Source organism: Heliangelus exortis, chromosome 24 (assembly GCF_036169615.1).
Source record: "Heliangelus exortis chromosome 24, bHelExo1.hap1, whole genome shotgun sequence".
Taxonomy (NCBI): Eukaryota; Metazoa; Chordata; class Aves; order Apodiformes; family Trochilidae; genus Heliangelus; species Heliangelus exortis.
In genome coordinates, this window is record NC_092445.1 from 798,816 (window position 1) to 824,576 (window position 25,761).

Here is a 25,761-nt window from a genome sequence, read left to right on the forward strand (position 1 = left end):
GGGGACCCCAAAGCTGGACCCAGCACTGAAGGGGACAAATCAGAGTGGAGCTCAGGGGACCTGGCAATGTCACAGCTGGATGGCAATGTCACAGCTGTGTGACACTGAACAGGGTGCTAACTCTCTCCTCTGCTATAGCCACCCTCCTGCTTGCAGCACAGGGCACTCAGCACCATCCACAGCCCTGGGGCCAGCCCGGCATCGGGCAGGAGATGGAGATGGAGTGGGGAGGTTGAAGGGGTCAGGAGGGGAGGAGAGGGGAGGCTGCAGCCTCTTCTGCAGCAGAGCTTCATTAAGAGCCATAGGACAGCAGCAATTAAGTGCGAGGCGCAGCGAGCCGGGCTCTCTCCTCATTAGCACCCCGAGGCGCTGGGCTGCCCGCTCTGGGGGTGCAGGGAGCAGGGCACCCGGAGGCACGGGGGCAGCCTGGGAGCTTGTTAACACCGGGCAGGCAGGAACCTGCTTCACCCACAGCCCCCCAGCAGCCCCCCCGGCACCGCAGCATCCCGCAGCATCCCGCAGCACCCAGCGTGTGCTGGCACAGCCCGAAACACGGGGCTCAGCTCCCGGCCAGCCCTGGAAGCGCAGAGACATGCGGGGGACACGGGCTGGCAAAACCTCCCTGGCAGCAGTCGCCTTGGCAGAGGGTGCCCCAGGGTCTGGCAGGTTTTGGCAGGGTGCAGGGAGGTTGGTGCCAGTCCCGGGGTCTCCCCGCTGCCTCTGACACCCCTCTGCCTCTCCCGATGCCCTGCACCGCTCCTCACCTCACTCTGCATCTCTGCAGAGCTGGCCATGCCCTGTACCCCAGCTGTGTGCCCGGTCACATCAGTCCCCACGGCACCCAAACGGCATAGGGCAAGAAGGATGGGTCCCAAACACCGTGCCAGGGGGTGACAGCAACCATTGCAGGCACCAGCCCTCTCCCCTGCAGCTCTGCGGAGGGACGGGGATGCTCTGGGTAGCGGAGGAGAGGGCTGGAGGTGGCAGCGGGGCTGCCAGGGCTTGAGCTAAACCTAACCGAGCCCTGCTCAGCCCTGGGTGACACCAAGGGAGGATGAGGATGGAGTTCCTGCCAGCCCCTGGCCTGGTAGAGTCCGGTGCCACCCTGGTGCCACCCCAGTGCCACTCTAGTGCTATTCCAGTGCCCACAGTCCCCAGCTTGCCCAGACGGCCCTTGCTGGATGGATGCCATGGGGGAGCTGGTGGGAGTCGTGAGCACCCACGGAGCCTTCTCGCCGCACAACCCCTTCCCCCCACCCCTCCCCGTCCCAGCAGCCTCATTGTCAGGGGAACAGCCAGTGTGAAATCGGTCTGATTAGCAATTAGTCCCATTGTAAAAGGATTAGCCGGACCCATTGTGGGCTGAGTGCCTGACTGTCAATTCGCATCTTGCAGCGCTGCTGCTGCCGCGCCGGGGGTTCGTGTCCCCGTGTCCTGGGGATCTGCCTGACCACAGGGAGGTGGGTGCTGCGGGACCCCTCGGGGTGGGCACTGAGGTGTCCCCTTTGCAAGACCCCCAGCACCTTCCTGGCCCCCGCTGCCACCAGTCCCCTAGCAGCACGTCTCAGGGTGACTCCTCCAGCCTCGGGGTGCCCATGGGTGTTGGGGTGCAAGGCAGGGGCTGTGTGCCCCGAGGACAGCACGGGGTGATGGAAACCAGAGAGCAAAAGTCCTCAAGCCTTGGTCCAGGCCAGAGCTGGGGAGAACAAATGAGGGGGTCCTGTTGCCCTGTCCCCTGCTGTCCCCATCCCTGGGCTGCCACCCCACCCTGCTGTCCCCACATCGACGGGGATTTTTCTGAGCAAACTCCCAAAACCTCGACCCCCAGTCTCCTTCCCGTGCATCCCACCCTTCCCAGCAGCAGCAGTGTTCATGGAGACCCCGCACACCCCCTGCAAGCCCCAGCCCTGCAGTCGGGTCCGTCCATCTGCCCAGGCTGCTGGTTCATCCAGATAATGAGCCTGGTACCAGGAGGAGAGTCGGTGTCTGGTTAAGGGGAGGCAGCAGCGACAGGGACACTAACGAGCGCTCTGCGCTGCTCTGCAGCAGCACGGGGATGGCTCCAGGGGTTAATTGATGCTTATTTACTTCTTGCACATAAAAATTTCCAGCACTGTAGGAAATATTCCAGGGGTCAGAGGCTGCTGACAGCTCTTGTGGTGCCACATCCTGGGGGACACCATCCAGGGGTGGTGGTGGTGGCATGGGACAGTCGCTGGCGACATCCCAAAAGATGAATTCACCCCAAAAATGGCATTGTGCAGGGGTACCAGCTCCTAAGCATCGGATGGCCATCACCGTAGCATCTTGGCACAATCCCCTGGGGACGGCAGGCCCTACTCCCAGCCATTGGCGTCACCGTGCCACCTGCTGAAGCTGCTGGTGACTGAGCACAGCCCACCAGCCCTGGCACCCAAGCCCAGCCCACGCCTGCCTGATGAGCAGATGGCAGCTGGCACAGCACGCAGAGGGACACCAAGCCCCCCAGATGCTCCGTGGTGATGGCAGATGGACCCCCACACCGTGCCCGAGGTGGGAAGTGGGATGAGTCCTCCCCATCACCTCTGGTGGCTGCACACATCAGTCCTCCTGGCACGAGGGAGGAAGACAGGGAGAGGGCAGCTGGGGGGCTGTAAATCCACACGTGTGACAAAGCTCCTCCAGCTCCCCAAGGAGAAGGCACAGCCTGGCCCGGGCAGCACGCCAGGCTCGGGAGGGCTGTGAGTCCCTGCTGGCCTCAGCAGCCCCCATAATCCCCCCACTGCCCCCAGGGCTGGGGTTTGCTGGGAAGGAGCAGCCCCTGCTTGGTGAGGCACTTTGGATCAGCTGCCACATTCAGGGGATCCCCTCTGCTCCAAACCCACAACCTCTACTCTGCCTGCCCCACAGCACCTCACACTCTGCTCCATCCTGACCCACAGCCCTACCTCTGCAGAACCCTATAGCATCCCACAGCAAACCTGCTCCATCAGCTCTGCACTGCCCCATAGCACAGCACAGACCCCCCAACCACCCCGCTAAGCCCCCCCAGTCCCTCGCACTATCTCGGACACCCCACAACCACCTCGCTGCCCCCAACCCGCTCTCCAGGCCCTGTCTGACGTCTCCTCTTGGGGAACCGGGGCTGCCCCCCCCTTCCCAGCCCACAGCACGTCCTTCTCCGGGGCCTCGCAGCTGGAGTTGGGCAGGGGGAGGGCACCCGCCTGCCCTCCGGGGGGGTCTCGCCGGGTTCAGCCCCTCCCGTCCCCTCGGGCACCGCCGCCAGCTCGGAGCCCAGCCCGCAGCTCATTAGCAGCCGCTAATCACCTCCGGGGCCTGCACGGGGGGAGGAGGGGCAGCCGGGGCGTCCCCATGCTGCAGCCCCCTCCCTGCAAGGCCCCTCCCTGTGCCACCCCCCTCCCCACCACCACGGCAGGGACCGAGCCGGGGGTGCCCTTGCCCTGCCCGCTGGGGCGGTGGGGCAGATGCTCCAGGCTTTAGGGTGCGGAGGGGGGGGGGGTTTGTGGGGCTTGCTCGCCCCCTGCCCACCTCCTTTTGCCCTTCCCTGGGGCTGAGCGATGGCCTCAACCTCTCCCGGAGGTGGGAGCGGCCGCCGTGCCCCCTGCCAGCACCCACCAGCCCCATCCCAAACCCGGCTGTGCCTGACTGAGCTCCGGGGGGGTTCAGGACAGAGACGGGTGCTGCGGCAGCTGGATGGGTCCCTAGGGAGGGTCCTGGACCACCTCTGCCATACCCTCGGCGGCTCCCAGTGGGTCCAAGCCCCGCGCAGCCCCCCCCCCCCCCCCGGAGCAGCCCCTGGCCCCGTTCTCCCTCCCGCTGCCCCGGTGTGTTCCTCCCTCCCCCTCTGCCAGCGGTTCCCAAACCCACCAGAGAAGGGACCGACGCGGATCCAACCCCACACGCTCCCCGGACAGCCCCTCATGCCCAGGGGTGCCCACGGGGACATCCCCACTCCACAGCCTGCACACACCCTGGTTCAGCACGGGGAGCCCCGGGTGGGTGCCAAGCCCCCTGCCCACCTCCCAGTCAGGATGGACCTGGCAGAGGGCAGCTCGGCCACACCAGGATCTGCTTGTGCCACACCAGGATCTGCTTGTGCCCAGGACCCACCCCAGCAGTGGCCGGGGCCAGCAGAGCAGAGGTGGCTCAGCCCAGCCCAGCATCCCTCTCCCAGCCCTGGTGGTTCCCGCTGCTGCCACACAGTTGGTTGCAATTTCTGCTCCGGGAGTGTTGCCGTTGCCATGGCAGCCGGTTTATTTTAGCCAGCTGCCATCACTCCATGTCCCCTTCAAAACCAGGAGCATCCTCCCTGCCCCGGAGGGTCCTGCCTTGTCCTCACCCCCAGGGCACATTGCTGAGAGCCCAGGAAGCACCCGTTGCACCCGTTGGACCCATCCCTTGGGGACAGGCACAGCACTAGCACCTTCCCCAGTGCTCACTGCAGCCAGTGGGGCCCACACTGGGTCGGCCACCAGGTCCCAGTGAGACCCAGGGGATGGGTCCCCCAACCTAGGAGTAAGGGAATGATGGATGGATGGATGGATGGATGGATGGATGGATGGATGGATGGATGGATGGATGGAGACAGCACCCAGACTGGCATTGGGTTATTTCAGTGTTGGGGGGACATGTGAATGGTAAACTCAGTCCCCACAGCTTACTCAAAGTCACTCCTCACTTCAGGTTGCTCCTCCCTTGGCCAAAGCCTTGGACTTCTAATGGGGCACAGCCCCAAAATCTGTGGTGACATTGTGGGGGCTCTGTATGACACCTCCTCCAGCCATAGCTGTCCCCAAGCTGGTTCAGGACAGGAGGGGCCAGAAGAGACTTCGGGCTGGAGAGGGAGAGGCCCCTTCACCCCTGGTGTCTGTCCCAGGCCCTTTCCTGCTGGGCAGCCACAATTCTCACCCCGAGAGGACTGTGCTGCCTCCCCATCCCAGAGTGCCCATCGTGGGGACCAGTGGGGCCGGGGTGATGTGGGATGCAGCAATCCCTCTGTGTACCCACAGAATCCCCCCAGCACTACCAAGCCCATCCCACACACTCCCCAAAGGGCTCATTAGGTCACAGCAGCACTGCAGATAATGAGGAACTCACCCCACAGGGGAGCAGGCAGGGAGTGGGCAGGGAGCAGGGAAAGAGTGGGAAGAGAGCAGGAAGGGAGCAGGCAGGGCTGGGGAGCTCAGGGCCCCCCCTGTGGGAAGCTGGAGACTCAGCCAGTGGCAGTGTGGCCCTGGTTCGGTGTCACCATCCTCACAATCCCCTGCTAAAGGCACAGGCTGAACTTTTACAGGCAAGGGACATATCCCAGCACCCTGCCCCTGGCATGCAGGAGCTGCATGGGTGCAATCCTGCAGCTCTGGCACCCAGAACCCCCAAGAGGTTCCAGGTCCAAGAAACCCAGGTCCCTGCTGCGTGCAGGGTGAGCATGGGGTTGGACTCAGCCCACTTTGCAGCACCCCATGTCACAGCACCCTGATGCTCACAGCTGGAAGCCACATCCCAGCTCCCCAGAAATAGCCACGGCACCAAGCTGGATGCTTGGGAATCCCCCAGCACTGATCACCACAAGGATCACCCGTGGGAGGCTGAGCCCATTCACCCCCTTCCCCAGGACACTCACTGCACAAACCATCTCAGAGCTGGGTAAGACCTGGAGTGTCCCAGCAGGGTCCCAAAGGTGCTGGTGAGCCATGGGGGTGTCAGCACAGCCAGGGATGCTCTGCAAGGCATCCACATTCAGCTGAGACATGTCCCCTGCCTTTGGGGACAACCCTCCCAACCCCCCAAAACCCCAGGCCCAGCTTCTCCAAGACCAGGTGAGATGCCTTGGAAGGACCCTCTCCACCATCAGCCACTTACCCACTAATACTCTAATTACACCCCAGAGTTGGCCACCAAAATAGCTGCAGTAAATCACTTGGAGCTGCCGTGTAATTTTTGCATGAAATTACAGTATTTTGTCCCCTGGGTTCCATCTCCTCCACACCAAGTTCTCACTGCAGCCAAATAATTAAAGCAACCACACTCCCTTTTCCTTTGGTTTCATTTTAAGTCTGGTACCAAGGTTGTGCCTGGTTGGGGACAAGGTGACACCCCCCGCCCCCCGCTTGGACCCCCACCCAGCACACCCAGAGCTGCTCCAGAGCCAAAGGCAAGGCAGATCAAACCATGCTGAGAGACTCCAGGGAGACCCAGCACCCAGGAGGGATGCAGAAGGTGCCATGGGGAGGGTCCAAGTCCCCCCACGCAGAGCTGGCAGTCCCAGGAGAGGGACCCTCACCCTCCTCTCCATCTCCTGCAGCCAGAAGGGAGGGGATGTGGGAGGGCTCAGCCTCGACCACCCCACTCTGCAGGGTGGTGCTCGGGCACCAACCTAAATTTCAACCTAAATGTCCAACCTAAATTTCATCCCATCCCTCCAGGCCCTTGTCCCAGCTTTCCTGGAGCCCCTTCAGGCACTGGAAGGTGCTCTAAGGTCTCTCTGGAGCCTTCTTGTCTCCAGGCTGAAGAATCAATGCTCCTCACCAGTTCCTCACCAGTTTCTCACCAGTTCCTCACCAGTTAATCCCTCCTGCTCAGGCCAGCTGCTCAAACGTGACCAGCAAAGGGAATTACCAGTTGGCCCAGACACTTTCCCACCCCCCTGGCTGTTCTCCCCTCTCACCCCATGAGCCCAGACACGGCTCCCAGCCCCTTGTGCAGGGATGGGGTAGGACACGGGGTGGGCACCTTGTCCCCAAATTGTCCCATCCAGCTGGGCCAGGCAGACCCAGGAGGCCCCTTCAGGGACAGCCAGCACCGAGCTGCCTTCTCTTGCCATCCTTAGGTCTGTAAGAAGCCACCCTGGGGTGAGGGGGTCACCCTGTGGCCCCCCAGCTCATCCCTGGCCACCCAAAGCCAGGGGGCAGGCAGAGCCCTTCCTGCTGTGCTGTGCTGGGGGCTGGGGGATGCTGAGAGCAGCAGAAGGGGGGTGGGGGGCTGAGGTCCTCCCTCTACCTGCCTGCCAGAGCCTCTGCTGGCTGCTGGGTTACCCGGGAAACGGCGGTGACATCGCAGGGGAGGCAGGGAAACTCTGCCCGAGGTGCTCGGGATGCCAGCGCCGTTGCCAGGGAAACGGTGGGTGACATCCCGCAGGTAAGCCAGGCCAGGGGGAGGTGTGGGACCCAGCGATGCACCCCAGGGTCCCCTGCCCCCTCCTCCTCCTGCAGGGGGGGTCTCTGCCATGCGCTGGGTGTGCCATGCCCCAGGGGGGGCAGTGAGGTCACCCCCCGGGGCAGGGTGACACGAGGGGGCTGTCCCCTCGGGGACACTGCCACCCCACCTGGGGCTGCTCTGCTGGGCTGGTGGCCACAGGCAGAGAGGAGATGGTGAATCACACAGAATGAGATTGTTAGGGGATGGAAGGGACCCCGAGAGATCGAGTCCAAGCCCCCAGCCAGGGCAGAGTCACCCGGTGCAGGTCACCCAGAACACATCCAGGTGGGGTGTGAATGTCTCCAGGGAAGGAGACCCCACAACCAGCCCCCTGCAAGCTCTTTGCTGCCTGCAGCCTCCCCACCACTGCCCACTCACTCTGTGTCCCCACAGCCATGCCCAGGGACACACTCCCCAGCACCAGCCCATCCTTCAGGGCTCTGGCAGAGATCCCACCCTGGGCAGCAGGAGCTTTGCCCCCCAGGAGGCTCCTGGGTTGTCTTGGGATTAATCAGCCTCTGCCTTTCCTTCCACAGGCTCAGAAGTACCAAGGATGCCCCAAGATTTCCTCTGATACCCCAAACAATCCCAGCCATAAACCTCAGCTGCTTGCCCACCCCCTGGGATGGATGCACCGTGACCCCCAGGCAGGGTTTGTCCCCTCTCCAAGCCCTACTTGATCACACAGGGTGGCAGGAATCCCCCCAGCCCATCACCATGGGCTCTGGGCTGCTCTTCCACATGCACTGGCTGCAGGCCTAGGGCAGGGAATGCTTCCAGACCAGGTACAAAACCAGCAGGACCAGGGGTAGGGAGGTGTCAGAGCCACAGCTGGAACTACCGGGATGGGGGGAACACGTGGAGCAGCCTTTGCAGCCCCCCTCCCAGCACAGTTCTGAAAATGAATCCTGAGCAGGCAGCAGAAACACCCAGGGGGGTTCCCTGGGGGATGCTGCAGAGCAACAGGAGCACAACAAACCCCCTCCTGCCTGTCTCGGAGGAGTTTGGCCACCTGAGGCAGAGCAGTTTCTCCTGTGGTGGCAAAAATTACATCAGCCAGAGCCTGCTGGAGCAACGGGTCCCAGTGCCACTGGAGGGAGGAGATGGATCCACCCCGGCACTGCCTTGGTGGTCCTCAGTGCTGGGGGCTGTGAGGGGCAGTGGGAGGGGGGTGGAGATGCTCTGGGTCAGGTCAGGCAGCACATTGGGGTCTGGCTTCAGCCAAGAGACCCCCAAAACTGTCAGTGATGCCATGGGCTGCCAGGCTCAGCTGCTCGGGGCTCTGGGGACCCTGCTCAGGTCTTGGCTGCCAGCAGGGCCCTGGATTTCAGCTGAAGGAATCAGTAACAAAGCCACTGAAAAAAGGTGTTGGGAGGGGTGTCACAAAATGTCAAAAAAAGGGCAGGAGGATGTGATGCCCCAGGAACAGATCTGGGGTGCTGGGAGAGGATTCCCTGTGCCTGCACTGCTGGGAGTTGAATCCCACCTACAGCCTCCCGGGTCGTTATTTTTTAGGCTTTTCTTGGGAAGGATGAGGGGATGGGGACGGGGATGGGGAGACATTGTTGTGGGGATGGTGCTGGGGAGGTGAGGTGGCACGGAGGGGACACAGATTCTGAGGAGGGGGTGGAGGACAGTGGGGCACGGGGAGGTGGGGAAGGAACAGGAAGCCACAGGAAGTCACCGCTGCTCCCAACCCCTGGAAACTCATCCCAAAGGCTCCAAACAATTGGGGCCATGCCTCAAAATCTCCAAAGCAATTGTGTGGGGTCCCCACTGCCAGCAGTGCCACCAGCTTGGGTATGACCCCGTGCCAGCTCTCCCAGCAAATCTGGGGGGGTGAGGATGGGATCCCCCATCCCGCTGCCATCCAGGCTGTTTCCCAGGGGAGCTGGCAGCCCTGCAGACGGCTGCCTTCCCCCCGGGGCCCCCACCCGGCTCCCCCACGCTGCCGGCTTCGTGACACTGAGCTGTAATTGAATTAGAAGCTGCTGCCCGGGCAGCTCAGCCTGCAAACCATCCCCGGATTCCTGGGCACGGCGCCTGCTCGCTGTCTGCGAGACGGTCCCCATCCCCCCCCATCCCCATCCCCATCCATCCCCCCCCATCCCCATCCGCCTCATCCCCATCCCCATCCCCATCACCCCCTCCCCAGGCGCTGACCCAGAACCCAGGAGCCTCTGATTCCCCCTGGGGTGAGCGGGTGAGAGAGGGGGGGTCCGGAAGGTCTGGGCAGGACTCGTGACACAGATGATTCGCCCCAGCGAGCCCTGGGTTGGAGCCCCCCCCGCCCCACGCTTCTCTCCCCCCCCCCTCGGGGTCAGCGGCGGCTGAGCCAGCCCCGTCCCCACGCCAGTTTCCTCCGCTACAGAATGTACCGAGGGCCCCGACGGCCCCAGCCAGGGACACGATGTGCTCCCTGCTCCAGGCCCTGTTTTTCCTGGCCGGGCTCCTGCTCCGCTGGCGGCCGCGCTCTGTCACTCAATGCAGCTTTTGTTCCCTCCCTGCTCCGTTCCCTTCACACCTCCATCCCGCCCCCCCGGGACCTCTGCCTGACCCCCAGACCCAGCTGTCACCATCCTTGGCTCTGACCACCCCCTGTCACCTCCTCCATGCTTTTTCCCTACCGGCAGCGCCCGAGGTGATGCTGTCCCAGCAGTTCCCAAACCTCAGGCAGCACCCGGTACCTGGCAGAGCCCCGGCTGCCAAACACCAGTCCCAGGGGGAGGAGGACACCGTGTCCCTTCTCCTGCCCACAGCCACATCCTGCTCTGTGCACACAGCTGCAGCCCAAGGCCAACAGGTCCATCCCAAACTCCCCTGGGGGGCTTTATGTGGGGCACGGGGTACAGCACCAGTCAGCCCAGGAGCAGCTGAGAGCCCTGGGGGTGCTGATCCTGGAGCAGAGGAGGCTGAGGGGAGACCTTGTGGCTCTCTGCAACCCCCTGAGAGAAGGTTGGAGCCAGGGGGGGTCGGGCTCTCCTCCCAAGGAACAAGGGATGGGAGAAGAGGAACTTTTGGCACAACTCAAGTGGTGCCAGGGGAGGTTTAGGTTGGATCTGGGGAAGAATTTCTCCCTGGAAAAGGTTGTCAGGGCCTGGCCCAGGCTGCCCAGGGCAGGGCTGGAGTCCCCATCATCCCTGGAGGGGTTTCAGAGCCCTGGAGATGTGGAGGTGAGGGACATGGGGTGGGGGTGGCCTTGGCACTGCTGGATTAATATTGGACTCCATGATCTTGAAGGTCTTTTCCACCCCAAACAATTCCCTGGAGGTCTCCCCCTTGCAGGGCTCAGCACTGTGCTGGCCCCATCACTGCCCCCACTGATGCTGCCCCAGCTGTACAGCACTGCTCCCCTCCTGGGACCCCAGGAGACCCCATCCCCACTGCCACAGGGGTCACCCCCACCCACAGCAGGAACTGGGGAGGGCAGGACACGGACCTGCCCAGCAGGGAGGCTGAGCACAGCCTTCAAATCCTGACACCTGCTAAAAAATGGGTGTTTGAAGTCCAGGACAGTAATTTATTTCAGCTTCCTCATCCTTAAACATTTCCTATAGTAAAGGCAAAGTAATTGCAATGAACCAAAACTGCCAAAACTGCTGTCATGGTGTTTAACTCCAGAGGAGCTGACTCCTGGCTGCCCAGCACTGCCTGTTTTCCTGCCTTCACCTTTCAGACACTTTGCAATCTGGGCTGGTTGACCCAAATTTGCTTTTTCTTTCTGAAAAAACCTCCCCACCAGCAGACACTGCCCAACTGACCCTAAATCCAGCTCCTCACACCCCAAACTTTCACTGTCCCCAGGAGCTGTCCCTGTGCCTGCTCTCCCAGCACAGCCAGCACAGTGATCCCAGTGCTGCACACACTGAGAATGGGAATAAACACACATCAGGGTAACCCCAAACACTCAGGTGCAGCTGGACACGGGGTCACTCCTCCTGCCCCCCAGAGACAGGCTGTGGGGCTGTGAAGGGGGAGCATGAGCAGGACCTGTATCCCCAGGAGCATCCCGACAGTCAGGACTGCTCCCCCTGCTTCCCTGTCCCAGGGAGGCTTCATCCTGCCCCTTGGGGCTGGCAGGGAGGCAGCAGAGGGACAGATTTGCCCAAGCAGAGCTGCTCCAGGCCATGATCACCCCCAAAATCACCACTGGGTCTGACTGGGGAGGGGTACATCCTTACCCCAGCTGTGCACGCAGCCCCATGCCACACAGCCCTGCACTGGGACAGTCACCCGTGGGGCTGCCACCTCCCAGACCTGCAGTTCTGGGGTGCCACCAGTGATGCAAACCTTCCCTTCACAACCTCCCCCTCATCCCCCTTCAATCCCCATCCCTCCATCCCATCACATCCCAGCCCGGGATCAGTTCCCACCCCCCGGTACCCCAGGGATCCTCCTCATTAGTGTCACTCCTGTGCCGGGAAGCCTCCCCCCCCCGTTTTTTTGCCCCCCTCCCCCCCCCTGGCAGCGGGGTTGGGGTCTTTCCCGAAGCCGTCTGGCAGCTCAGTCCCTGTCGCCACGGGGACATCAGCCCCGGAGCTGCGGGGAGCTCCCCGGGGAGCAGTAAGTGGATCAAAGGGGTTTAGCAGCAGACGGCTCCCAGACAGATCTGGATCGTCTTCAAGGCGGCCACTTGCGGCTACAAAATGCACTTTCTGCCTGCAGCTTCCCCAGCCACAAGTTTCACGCTGCTTTATTGCGTTTAACCCCTCGCTGATCCCGACCTCACAGCCTCTGGGGTCTCACAGAATCCCAGACTGGTTTGGGTGGGAAAGGACCTTAAAGACCACCCAGTCACTACCCCCCTGCCATGGTCAGGGACCCCTCCCACAGCCCAGGGTGCTCCAAGCCCCATCCAACCTTCAACACTGCCAGGGATGGGGCAGCCACAGCTTCTGGGGGAACCTGGGGCTCAGCACCCTCACCCCAAACAATGTCCTCTTAAAATCCCATCTCTCAATCTTCCCTCTTTCAGTTTGAAACTTCCCCCTCATCCCATCCCTCCAGGCCCTTGTCCCAAGTCCCTCCCCAGCTTTCCTGGAGCCCCTTCAGGCATTGGAAGGTGCTCTGAGGTCTCAGCACCCTCACACCAAAGAATTTCTTCCTAAGATATCACTGCAGTCTCCCCTCTGTCATCTTGAAGCCATTCCCCCCATCCTACTGCTTCAACCCCCACGGGGGAATATCCATCCCTTCAGGAACTGCTGGAGGGAGCAGGGCACTGTGTGCTTCTGCACAGACACCCCCAAAATCCAGGTGTGACTCCCCCCCTCTTGCTGGTCCTGCTGACCTGGGGTGACAGAGTGCAGGGTGCAGGGTTTGGGGACCAGACTGCACGATACCGGGGTGCAGGATGCAGGCTCTGGGGAGCAGATGGCAGGTTTTGGGGAGCAGGGTGGTGGTGTCCTGGCACCGTGCAGGGAGCTGCATGCTGAGGTGGGACACTGCCTGCCTGGGGCTGACATTCCTTCCTCTGCCACCCTCACCCCATGGCACAGTCCCCTGCTCCCCCAGGCATTCCCGGGGTTGGGGCTGCCCAGCCCTGCCCCAGCCTGGCCCAGGCAGGCTCTGTTCCCTGTGCCAACCCTGCTGGCCCCGGGCCAAGCCTGGCACAGGTCCCTGCCACCTCTGCACCCGTCCCAGCATCCTGTGCCAAGCCCGGGCACAGCTCCAGCTCCCTGGCACCGTGCCCCCTCCCCTGCCCCATTCCCACCTGCCTGCTCTCCAGGGCTGCCCATGGGGCCTGTGCCCAGCCCCATTGCCTGCTGCAGCCCTGCAGGCAGCTGCCTGACAGCAAGAGAGGTCTGGCACGACTGGAAGGATGCAGAGGGGGTGGCACAGAGCTGGGCAGGCAAGGGCTGATCCCTGGGAAGAGGCAGAGGTACTGCTCAGACTTGGGATTGCAGGAAAGGAGAAAATGAGGAGATTATGAACGTGCAGACTAAAAATGTCACAGCACGGGTGGCCCCCCCAGGCCCTTGGCAGGACATCTGCTCCATCCCAGCCCTGTCTGACCAGTGCTCATGGCATGGGTGAGACCGGGCTGGGGAGTGGATGGGGTGGGTGCGGGGGGAGTCTCTTTGCTCTGCAGAAACCCCGTGGGCAGAGGAACATCTCAGGCCTGGAGCGGGCTGGGGCCCTGGGAGAGCTGCTGCAGAGGGAGGTTTGGGCACACCTTGTGCCTGCTGGGCTCTCCCTTGGCATGCAAAGTGCTGCACGCCCGGGGATGCCTCCTGCTAATGCAGAGCATTGGTCCCCAGCCCAAGGAAGCTGCTGGCTGCATCCCACTGGCCATTCCCTGCCAGAAATGGTTGGGATGGTGCCACACGCAGCACTCGGCACCTCCCCAGGGAGCAGGATGGGGCATGGAGCAGGAGGAGGGGGTGCCCATCACCCTGGGGGCCAGACAGCCAGATATCCCCATCCTGCTTCTGGTGGGAAGTGAGGAGATGTGGTGCTGCCAGGGGCAGGGGATCCAGCACCCTCCATCCCCCACGGGGCACCCACAGCCCTGGGGACACTGCTGGGAGCTGCCATTCTGCCTCCTCCATTTCCCTTCCCAACACAAGAGGCAACGTGCAGCCAGCAGCCCCCCAGCACCCACCACCCCTCCAGCACCCAGCCCAGCCCTTCACCCCTCCTGAGCTCTGAGGCCATGCACACGTGTGCATGAATGCAGGAAATTAAACTGATGGGACCAGCAATTAATGCCTCCGATGGAATAGAGCTGATTATAATAATTGGCACCACAATCATGTTACACCTAGGGAGGGGTGTAAGCAGAAAGCCCTGCAAAAGACTCTTTGTCTTTGCTTTTTTTGTTTTCTCTCCAGCTCGCAGGTAATAGCCAGGAATGGGCAAACCCTCTTTTAATGGACTCTTAATAATGTTGTAATTTCCCTTTGCAGGGAAAGTTTTCCAAACAGTCAAAGATTCAAAACAAAGCAATGATTGTTCCTATTAGCATTAAATTCTACTCTGGGAGAGAGAATAAATCAAGCAAGGGGATTCAATTCAAAACAGAACTATAAAAAATCCAATAATGATTTTTTAATATTAATAAGAAAAATATATTGTTATGCACCCTTAGCATTTAAACTTCTAATCCAATCAGTGCAAAGTGCAGAGATAAATCAAAGCCACAGAGGAGAAGGGAACAACCATCAAGTAGGCAGCAATAAAATGCTGTCTTACATCCCTAGGACAGGCATAGGTTTGACAGTCTCAAATAAAAAAAAAAAATAAAAAAAATTATGAGCCTGTCGCTCCACAAGCTTCTTAATTCCTCCCTACATCCCCACTCGTGTCCTCCCCCCCGGGCAGCGAGAGCACAAGGGCTGGGTGCTGGCCAGAGGAGGTGTGGGCAGGGGGTGACAGCAGGCAGGGGGTGACACCGCGCAGGGGGTGACACCAGGCAGGAGGTGCCAGCAGACATCGGAGCTGGGGACTTGCCCTCCCTCCTCCTCCCCCTCCCACAGCTCCGACGCTGCGCAGGAGGACGGGAGGGTCCTCGGGGGGAAGCAGCCAGCAGCACGTCCCAAGTGTGTCCCTGAGCACGGTCCCAGTGCTGCTGTCCCCGGCTCTCTCCCCATCCTTAGGGCACCTCCAGCCCCGCACTCCACACGCACTCGGGAGCTGCCCGGGGCGATGCGGGGCTCAGCGCACGCTGCGCATCGCTGGAGCGCAGGATGTAGCCCATGGCACCCAATGGCACCCGATGGCACCCGCCGGTCCCCGGTCACGCAGAGTGGGTGTGGGGGGGCCCGTGTCATCGCACGGCTCGGCACAGGCACAGCAGGGAGGCAAGGCGGCCGTGTAACGCCCCGTGGAGCCAGGAGATGCCCCCCGCTTTGCCGGGGTCACAGTCCAGGAATAACCCCAGGCCCCCCCCCTTACCTCCCGCGGCTCAGCCCCCCCCGTCCTTGCTGAACTCATTACAGATAATGGCCCCACAATTCACGGGGCTGCCAGCCGGGCTGCTCCCCCTGATTTATCGGCTCCGGCAGGCGATGTGCAGCCACAGGGACGAGCCCGGACAAGTGGGGAAATGCCACAAAATGTGGCTGCCGGGGCTCAGCTCCCCTCGACTGCCCCCGAGCCCCAAACCTCAGCGCTCCTGCCAAAAAAAACCCAAACAAAACCTTACATCCCAAGGGAGGTGAATGCTTGAAGCGGGCAGCGGGAAGGGGAAGCAGCAGAGCACCTGCAGCTGGTGGCCCCGGCCAGGCGGCAGCCGAGGACATCCCAGCCATGCAGGGAGTTCCCAGCCGTCTGGCAAAATGCTGACGCCAGGAACCAGGGCGAGAGGGCATTTGGGGTCAGGAGGATGGACACACTGCTCCTGCCCAGGGACACCCTGGGGCTCTGTTCCCACCAGCTCCCAGAAGCTGAGCCCTTGGGGGAAACCGACGGGGCAGGCAAAGGATTAACTGCAGCTACTGCAGGTCCAAACCCGACATGTTGTGGAGTGGTTCTGCTCCACTTTGCTTTGGATGGTATAGGCTCTGCTTCCCAGCTCGGCACCACCTGGGACCCACGCAGCCGGTGACATTCTGCCTCAGGGTGGCAAAGCTGCTCCCCAGGAGCAGAGGGCACCCAGACCCTCCAGGCACTTCACAGTATGTTTTAAGGAAGAAAAATAGGTGACACATCCCTGCAACTGGCTCTTGGGCTCTCCTGTGCCAACAGCCAGGCCCAGGTGGCTGCACAGTGCTTGGCATGGGTGGATGAGCAGCACTGGGAGCATCACACCCAGTGGCTGCTCCAGCCACAGAACCCGTGTCCCACCTCTGCTGCCTTGCCCAGCCAGCCCTGCCTTTCCTGCTGGAGCAGATGCCAGTGGTCCCTGGGGTGGCACGGTCACTGGAAAGCACTTGGGGACCTCAGAGGGTGAGCAGTGCCAGCAGTGCCACCACTCCCAGCACTGCATGGTTTTCCCACCAGATTCCAAGCAGGATCTGGCATCCAGTACCCATCTCTGCCACCATCCCCTGGGGACCTCAGCGCTGGCACCATCCCACAAACACCCATCTGCTCCATAGCCTGGGGCTGGCCCCGATCTCAGCCTCCTCCCAGTCCCACGGGAAAGGAGCCAGAGTCCCCGGGAGACCCAGCAGCTGCCCGGGGAGGGTGAGGGTGTCCGGCAGTGACCGCCTCCCAACCCCAGGGACACTGCCAGGGACACCCTGAGCCCTGCCAGGGGCATTGCCACGGGGTGGGCCAGCAAAGGGGGCTCTGGGGAGGGGAGGGGGTTTGAACTTTTGAACCAGGAGGCAGGAGATCAGTGCATTACCTTAACTCGAGTTAAAAATAACCGTCTGGGCTCTTGAAACGAGCCTGTCTGCAATTACAGCTTGGCATGTCTGCTCCGGAGCGTCCCCGGGCTGGCACCGTGCCAGCCAGCTCCCAACAACCCTCCCTTTCTTCTCTTTCTTGGGGTTGCTTTTTTTTGCCCTTTGGGTTTGGGTTTTGGTTTTATTATTATTATTATTTTAATTTATTTTGGGGTTTGTCGGTTGCTTTGTTTTTTTCCTGAACAAATCAGCCCCAGCTTGGGCTCCCCAAAAGCACCCAGCATCCCACAGCAAGGCCACCTCGTCCCCCCAAGTCCCGGAGACACAAGGACACTGCCACCAGCCCAGAAGGGCCATGAAGTGGCAGGAGCCAACCCAAGGCACGTTCAAGGGTCCTTCCCTTGCACAGCCCAGGTGCATCTGACTGCAACGTCTGGGTGCACGTGGGAGCACACAGGCGAGACTCGTGCACGTGTGCACGCGTGCAGGCGTGCAAGGGAACACGTGCAAGCTCAGACCTGAAGGCACAGGCAGTGGTTTCCCCGTGGCATTGCTGCCCCCAGCTCCCCCAGCTCTGCCCAGCCCCACGGGCAGGCACAGCCCAGGGTTTGCCCAGACCATGGAGCCCAAGTGGCAGTGACAAGGCCAGCGTGCCCCTCCTGGCACTTGGGACTGTCTGGGAAACCTCTGAGCACAGGAGATGCTTCTGCATCAGTGGGAACAAAGTGGTGGAGGTGGCAGGGATGGGCATCAAAGTGCAGCAAAGCCTGGGAGCCTCCCCACTGCCTCCCCAGCACAGGGCTGATGTGCACAGCCATCCCTTGGGGTAACAGGGGGTGCTGGAGTAGCCCCCACCAGAAAAAGCAGGCACCAGCCATAGAGATCCAGACACCATGAGGAGTAGCAGCTTTGAGCTGAAAGAGGGCAGAATGAAATGAGACCTTGGGAAGAAATTCTTTGGTGTGAGGGTGCTGAGCCCCAGGTGCCCCCAGAAGCTGTGGCTGCCCCATCCCTGGCAGTGTCCAAGGTTGGATGGGGCTTGGAGCCCCCTGGGCTGTGGGAGGGGTCCCTGACCATGGCAGGGGGGGGCACTGGGGGAGCTTTAAGGTTCACTTCAATGCAACCCAGCCTGAGATTCCATGATCACCTCATCCTGCTTCTAACCCCCCTGGAGCAGCCCCCATGCTGCCTCCAGCGGTCCTGGGAGTGTGGGGAAGGAGCTGGACACCCCCTGGCAGCTCCAGATGCTCTGGGATACTGGAGCATCCTCACTGAAAAAGGGACCAGCCTGTTTTGGAGGTGCCTGCATCTCTCCCAGCGCTGGCAGCAGCCTCCTCCCTGCCTGCCTCCCTCTCCCCGCAGTGGGTGAACGCCAGCTTTGTGCCGGGGCTTTCAGTTCTCCTGCCTGGCGCCGGGCCAAGGCACCACATAATAATGAACAGATGCTGTCCAAAAGGAGCTTCAGTTGCAGACAGGAGGAGAGCCTCTCCCCGTGTCCTTCCCTAACCCAAAGTGCCTTTCACCTCGCCACTAATCAGGCACCTTCGGCAAGAGAGAGAGGAGCCGACAGGAAGCCTCGGGCTAATTAAAAGTAAGGTGAAGGGGGGGCTGAGCCCACAGCTGCGGGGTACAGGGGTGCAGGCAGCTGCCTCCCCATGGGGTGCAGTGAGAGGGCAAGGGGGAGACCCCGTAACCAGCTCTGGAGCATCTCCACGGGAGACCCAAGGGCACAGTGACACCAGGGTGTGAGAGGGGCCCTGGGGATGGGGGTTCCACCCTGCCTGGACCTCGCTGCAGCACTGGGAGGGGAAATTCATCCCCTTCCCCCCTGCTCCATCTGCAAGGACATAGTGGTGAACGGGGTCCAACCCAGAGCCCAGGGAACCTCCTGCTGCTGGCAGCACCAAAGTGAGGATCCCGTAGGGATGGGCAGAAGCTCCAACTCACTCCCACCACACCCCTGGCCCAACCCGTTGGGGGTACGGCCACCCTGCAAAATATTCATGAAGCTTATAAAGTCCAACGTGAGGAAACTCAGTTCCCAGGATGCTGGTCCTCCCATCACAGCACTGGGAAGGATGGGTGTGCACGGGGGATGCACGTGGGGACGGATGGAGAACACCAGGCTGGGAGCACTCTTCTATTCCATAGGATCTTAACTGTAGTTTATATTCCAGTGGTTATTAAAAATGAAGGTGGGGGGGTGTGTGCAGCGGAGAAGCTAAGAGCAGAGCAAGCTGTTCATTTGGAGCCTTTCCCTTGGGTTTAATAAAGCCCCACTCACTGCTGTAGTATCATTTTTATGCTATCATAAAGCCGGACCATTTAGCAGGTTTGTGTTACTTCAGCAGTTAGCACTGCATGAAAAGCGATTCCAGAAGAAGGGGGGAAAAAAAAATTAGAAGGAAGATGAAAACCTACATAAGGAGAGAGAAAAATGAGGTGGGAAGGAGGAGAGAAGCCCAGGGGATGCCTCCCGGCCGTGCTGCCAGCAGCACCACTGCAGTTCGTAGTAGCTCAGGGGGACACAGCTCCCACATCTCTGAGTGAAGCCAGGGATGGGAAAGAAGTTCCCTGCTCCTAGGATGCTGAAAGGATGGGGACCCCAAGGGGGACCCCACCTCTGCTGTGAGAAAGGTCAGGGTGTCCCTCCACATAAGGGACACCCCTGGCTCATGGCACCCACAGGGACCTTGGGGCCAGCGCTTCCCTGGGCAGTGGGGGGGGGGATGGAGCAGAAGGTTCCCGGGGGGAAGGGGCTGTGGGCCCCTCTGGGCCCTGCTCTGCCCCGGTTTTCCTGGCCCAGAGATGCGGGGAGCTCTGGGCTCTCCGTGAAGCTGGAAAAATCTCCATATAAGGTGAGGATGGGAGCTGGGAGCCGAGCCCAGCAAACCACCCCACCGGGAGCCTGGCTGGGGCAGCCCCCCCGCTCAGCCCCGTACCCCTGGAGCAGACCCCCTGCCAAGCCCCCCCCGGCTGGCTGGCACAAACATTGCTAACACCCCTGCACAGGACAGTGGCTCACTGTGTGCCCCAAGCAGTGTCACTCCCAGAGCTGTGTCACCCACTCCTCCCCAAAAACCTCCCTCCCACTGCCCGCGACCACCTCCCCCCTGGCACCACCCGGTCCCTTGCTGGCACCCAAGCTGCACTCTGCAAGGGGACAATCATCCCCATTAGTCCCAGATCCTGGTTTCAAGCCTCTCCAGCCTCAGGGGCGAGGTGCCAGGCAGACACACCAGCCCCCACCCTAAGGGAGAGGCGGGGGCTCGGGCAGGGGGTGGCATTGGTGACATTAGCATGGAGCAGGAGTCTCCTGCAGTGCCTGTGCAGCCCTGGTGGGACTGGGCACCAGGGCAAGGCCATGGCTCTGTCTCCCTTCCCAGCACAGGGATGGGGTTGTCCCTTGGTGATCTCCAAGCCCAGCAAGAAGGTGAAGCATCCCAGCACACCCTGACCCTGCAGGCAGCACAGGGCATTCAGACCACGCTCCCACCAAGCAGCTTTCCCCACCCCTTTATCTCACCAATTCATTTCCTGCAAGGGGCAGGAGGCACTTGAGTGGATGTGGGCAGGGGTCTCTGCATGGCAGCCCACCCCAAACATGCAGCACCCCAGAGCCCCAGTCCCTGACACCGGGAGCAGCCGCCAGGCTCCCAACCCAGGTATGTAAAGGAGGAGGAGGTGTAGGGGAGGGCTGGGAAATTAAGGTTTTCAGCACTGTCAGAGCCACATCAAACAGGCATCCACCAGCTGATTGCTTGATTGTTATACTTTGGATGTCAAACTGGAGCAAGCAGAAACCTTTAAAATGCATCAGTGCCACTGCCTTTTTGACGGAGGGTGTTGGTTTCCCATTAACAAGTGGAAAGCGTGAGCTGAAGCAGAAAACTTCAAGCGCTTTGGAATTGATAAAATAACAACTCCCTAATTAAGCAGAACTGTCAGTCACTGGGAGCCTGCTGCCCTGCATCGGGAAGCAGCAGCAGCTCCTGGAGCAGGAACCCAACGTGGTGGCCCAGCTCTGGGGTTCATGAGCCCAACATGCTAGCCCAGCTCCCACATTACAAGCCCAACGTGCTGACCCAGACTGCTGTGGCACGGGGAGCCCTGGGGGACAAGAGCTGGAGCATCCCACCCCCCCTGGGAGACAGGACCGGGTCCTGGTGCTGATGCTGAGCAGGGTGCTTGGATGCTGTGCCTCAGTCTACCTCGCTATAAAACCAAGAAACACAACCCACAGCTTGGTGGGGACCTGACCCCAAAACACACCCTGTGACCACATCTTTCCCCTCTGAGGTAACAAAACCATGGGAAAGCACAGAGGTCCTGCTGGGGAATCCCCCCCAATGCCAGAATAGGGCAGGGTTTGGAGAAGTTCTGCTGGAGCAGCCAACACCCCATGGGGATGCTGTGCCCTCAGCTGTGCTCCCAGACTTTGCCTCCTGCTCTCCCCAGCACAGGGAGGCTGCAGAGGAGCTCAATAAAGGAGCAGCCCATTTCCCGAGCACCCCCCCTCTCGATGCTCCCGTGTTGGGTTATGAAACTCTTTAAATCCACTGTGGTTCTCCCAGGCCTGGGGCAGCAGGGATGTGGCATCTCCAGGGGCTCTTTAATAAGCTGCCAGCAGCTTGTTCCTACAACACTGCCTGCCCAGTGCTGGGGGTGCCAGCCTGCCCGGGGGGGGACATGGGGACACCCAGGGGGTTCATGCAAGGGACAGGCAGGAGGGACACAGGGCTGGGGGTGTCGGGGGGGGGAAGTGTTTAACCCCTGACATGCTGGTGTCCAACGAGACTGCCAAGCCAAAGGGGTCTCCGCAGGCTGCTCCTCTCCGGGCTGTTCCCAGCCCTCCCACCAGCTGGGGATCAGGCACCTGCAGCCCCCCGACAGGCCCCAGGGCACCCAGAGCAGGCAGGTGACATCGGGCAGGGTGTCACACCCAGGAGCCCTCAGCCTCACTGTGACCCGAGGGGCTCTGGGCTGGGAGGCTGAGGGCACAACGTCCCTGGGGGGTAAGGGGGCTGCCCACAGCCATGGTGGAGCTGCTTCAACCAGACACGGGTCAGGAGAACATCCCAGCCCACCCGAGCCAGCAGCCCCTGCAAATGTCCCCTTTCATGTCCAAGCTGCTGCACCCTGAGCCTGTCCCTTCCCCCTGCACATCACACCCCACGGAGCCTCGGGACACAGCCCCCTCGAGAAAGACACCAAACCCCCACCCCCAGGTGATGGGGCTCCCGTGGGCAGTGCTGGTACAGGGACATAGCCCAGGCACCACCCTACCAAAAGGGACAAGGGACATCAGGGAGGGCGTGGAGGGCAAGGGACGGGGCTGAAGAACCCGTGGTGCTCCCACACGCTCCCTGGTGGAGGCTCTGCCGGGGGAAGGTGTTGGCCCTCCCGTGGCTCTGGGACACATCAGGGACCCCCTGGGTGAGGGGTGACAGGGGGAAAGGCCACCTCTGCTCTCCTGGGAGGATTCCCTCAAGGTCGCCTCTGCCAGGACTGATGAGGGCAGACAACACAGCCATCACAGCTTGTGCTCATCCAGAGCTGGCACAGGCAGGACAGAAAGTCTGTGCCACCTTGCACACCTGCACGGACACATTCACACGTTGCCACTGTCCCCTGTGCCTGCCCAGGGTGGACACGGGTCACTCCTCCATGCTATGCAAGCTGCAGGTGGATCAAACCCAAGCACTGGTCTGTGACAAGGACAGCTGCTGTCCCTGCCACCCCTGGCCCGGGTCCCTGTCCCCCAGAGATATCCTTGGTCAATAGCTCTGGATCCTGTGCCAGCCCTAGAAGACATGAACATGTCCCTTCCCTGCTCCTGCCTGGCCACAGCTGGGTACACAGCTTTGCTCATGGCTCTGTCCCCTCACCCTTGCTCCCCCCCAGGAACACCCATCCAGGGGGGTCTCCAAGCACCCCACACCCCCAGTGACACACACGGCTGCCCGAGAATCCCTTCACTTCTCATCCCAGCCCTCCTGGACACCAGTCCAGAGCCCTGACAGACATTGCCACCACGTCCCCAGCCCCCATCAGTGCTTGCCCCCCGCTGTCCCCAGCAGGTGTGAGCCTTGGGGACACCCTGCTCCCCCAAGATGTGGCCCCCAAAGCCACACAGACCTCACCTCAGGAGGAGGTTTGAGAGACCCCCACACAACCACTGCCTCTGCAAACTCAACACCGTCCCCCCAGTGAACAGCCCACACTGGGGGACACCAAGGGAGACCCCGGGTGCCCTCCTGTAGGGCAAGGCAGAGGACACTCAGCCTCCACGCAGCACCCACTCCCACAGCCCGGGCACAGACAGATGGAGTTCAGCCTCCCTGCCCCAAAATAGCCCTATTTGCAACCAAGAAGGATCCCCTGAGACAGGCCAGGTCTGGCCACCTCCAGCAGCGCTGGGGCACGGGCTGCAGGATGGTGTTAGAGCCCCCGAAGCCTCATTACACACTAATCATACTGGAGGTGACAGGGCTTAGGGGAGGGCTTAAGAGAAACCGTCTCATTTTTACTGACACCATCTGGACCACAGGCATCCTCTCCCCCTTCCCAGCACACAGCCAGGCCAGTGGCAGCTGGAGGGGCAGGGGCCACTGTACCCCCTCGGGGACCCAGCACCCTCCAGGCCCTCTCCGGGTGCCGGGATGGTCAGTGCAAGGCACGGAGCCGGAGGGGATTGCTCCCTGTGCCGGGGATTTCTAACAAGCCCACAGTGCCGAGCAGGAGCAGAGCCGGGAAAAGCCCGCGTGGAGCTGTGGGGGCCGTGTCCTGCCCGTGTAGCCCCCCGGGAAGGGGACACGAGTGCTGAAAGGTGGAGACACTCTGGGTGTAAGTGTCTTTTACCCCAGAACTGGGTAAAAGCCAGCCCGGAGACACCTGTTTGGGGACAGCACTGCCTCCAGCTGTCCTCCCGGACATGCCACGGGCACTCGGGGACCCGGCACAGCCGGGGTGCCCGCAGGCAGGGTGAGGCAGAGCGCTGGTGGCAGGACTGTCACTCGCCGTACCCAGGGAACGCCATGGGGAGAGCCGGCCACGGCCACCCTGCCTGTCCCCATCCCCGTCCCCCTGACCCCCCAGAAGGACACTGGCCCAACACTCTGGCTCTGCCGTGCCACACAGCCCGAGGCCGGCGGGTCAACCGGCCACAAGACCACCCTGGTCCCAACACACAGCGAGGCACCCGAAACTTGTCCCAGCCCTTCTCCTTATTCCCCCAGCCACGGGGACAGCGGGGACTCCCTCATCCCCCGGCCAGGGGACAGCACCGGCTGCCCCAGAGAAAGCATCCAGAACCCAGAACGCTGGAGGAAGCAGGGGGGAAAGTTGCGCTGGGGTTGGGGTCAGGGGGGGTCAGGTACCTTCCAGCCGGCGGAGCTGTTGCTGTCTCCTTTATCCTTAAAGTAGGGGACGTATCGCACCATCCAGTCGTAGATCTGCGAGAGGGTGAGGCGCTTCTCCGGCGAGCTCTCGATGGCTTTGGTGATGAGGTCGGCGTAGGAGAGGTTGCCCCAGGCGTTCCGCCGGGAGGTCTTGGCCTTGCGGAGCTGCCCCAGGTCCGCTCCGGGGGGCGGCAGGGAGGCGGCGGTGGCGGCTCTGCGCTCCGCCGGGGCCGCCGCGTTCTCGGTTCCCTCCCCGCCGGGTGCCGGCAGGGCCGGGGGTCCCCCCGCCGCGCCCCCATCCTCCTCCTCCGCCGCGAAGTCGGGGTGGGGGAGAGGCCAAGTGCAGGACCGGGGCCGGCTCTGCGGCTCGAAATCCGGGTCGATCTCCACCTGATGCGCCTGAAGCTTTTCTTCCATGGTCCCCTCCCCGCCGCTCGCCCTCCCTTCCCCCCCAAGACAACCCCCTCCCCGGAGTTACGGTCGGTTGCCACAAAAAAAAAAAAAAAAAAAAAAAAAAAAGGAAAAAAAAGGAAAAAAAAAAAAAAAAAACCAAAAACACGAGAGGGAGAGGAGTGCGAAGAAGGGCTCCGAGCTCGGCTGGAGCGGGAGGAGGGAAGGAGGAGCCGCTCCGTGCGCCGGGTCCTGGCGGGGGTGCAGCACCAAGTCCGGCCGAGCTCTACCAGGCGGCTCTGCCCGGCTCCGCGCCGGCGAGCGGGAGGCTAACGGGAGAGCCGAGCCGGGGGGGCCGCTGCATATTCATCGGTCGCCGCTCCAGCCCCGGGCGAGACGGGGCGGTTGGTTTTTTGGTTTCGGTTTTTTGTTTTTTTTTTTTGGTTTGTTTTTTTTTTTATGTTGTTGGGTTTTTTGTTTGGTTTTTTTTTTACCAGCCGCGGAGCTCCGGAGTCGTTCCCGGCACAATAGGCAGCGGGGCGGCTGCGGGCGGGCAGGGCGCGGGGGCTGCCGCATCCATCGGCGGAGGCTGCACCGGGCTGGCGGCGCGGTCAAGCAGCAACAGATGAACCGGAGGGACCGGCGGCGGGAGGCATCCTCGGCCGGGGACCGGCGTACTCCGGAGCCGGGCGACGGGGCACCTGGACGGGGAAAAGCGGGATGGAGCAGGGCTGGGGAGGGGGCAGCCTCCGGCGACTGGGGGCCGCGGCGGGCGGCCCGGCGCTAAGTCGGGCGCGGCGGAGCCATGCTGGCGGGCGGCACGCACCTGACAGCGCCGGGCGAGGGAGGGCGGGCGGCGGGCGGGCGGCTCCCCGCCCCTACGCCCCCCCGCTCCGTTCCAGCGGCCGCACACCTGCCCCCCGCCGCCGCCGCCGCCGCCGGGCGGGCCACATGCTGGGGCAGCCGCCGCTCACTCGTTCACCCGTTCGTTCCTTCCTTCCTTCGCTCCCTCCCCTCCACCGTGCCCGGCCCCGAATACGGGCGCCGCCGTGACACAGGGGGAGGGCCCGGGAGGGGGGGGGGGCGGGCGGAGGGCGGGGAGTGCCCCAGCGCCGCGAGGGGCGGGACGGAGCCGACCCCCCCGGGTACCGGGACAGCCCCCCCCGCACACCTCGGTACGGGAAACACCTTCTCCTCTCCTCTGCCCCCCCTCCCGGTACCGGGACCCCCCCTCCCGCAGCCCCCCCGCCGCCGGCGCGGCCCCACGTGCGCTCCGGGCGCCCCCCATTGTTGCCCCCAACCGCCGCCGCCGTCTGATTGGCTCAGGGCGCCGGGTGGACCCGCCCCCTCCGCCCGCCGATTGGCTGAGAGCCGGCGGGACGCTCCGCGGAGTGGGGGGGGGAAAAACGGCGGGAGGGGGAGCGGCCCCGCCCCTCGGGTGACGTCACGGATGCCGGCTGCATCCGCGCGTCACCCGGGGC

The 25,761-nt window shown here is 62.3% G+C and overlaps 1 protein-coding gene and 1 long non-coding RNA gene across 3 annotated transcripts in view; both read right to left on the reverse strand.

Annotated features, from left to right (window-relative positions):
• The window catches only part of FOXO6 (forkhead box O6), a 30,254-nt gene extending 5,921 nt beyond the window's left edge, over window positions 1–24,333 (reverse strand). Inside the window, exon 1 of one of the 2 annotated variants that reach the window (XM_071767931.1) lies at window positions 23,870–24,333. In XM_071767931.1, coding sequence (XP_071624032.1) covers window positions 23,870–24,307 — 438 coding nt within the window. In that variant the 5' untranslated portion in view covers window positions 24,308–24,333. Of the gene's footprint in view, window positions 1–6,999; window positions 7,243–23,869 lie in introns of those variants that run through there. The other variant, XM_071767932.1, reaches the window with a different exon arrangement.
• Window positions 24,334–24,567: 234 nt separating this feature from the next.
• On the reverse strand, window positions 24,568–25,463 carry LOC139807238 (uncharacterized). The gene is made up of 2 exons (XR_011730503.1): window positions 25,107–25,463; window positions 24,568–24,981 (listed from the first exon to the last, which is right to left on the reverse strand). It is a non-coding gene; the product is annotated as an uncharacterized lncRNA (long non-coding RNA).
• Window positions 25,464–25,761: the final 298 nt, after the last annotated feature.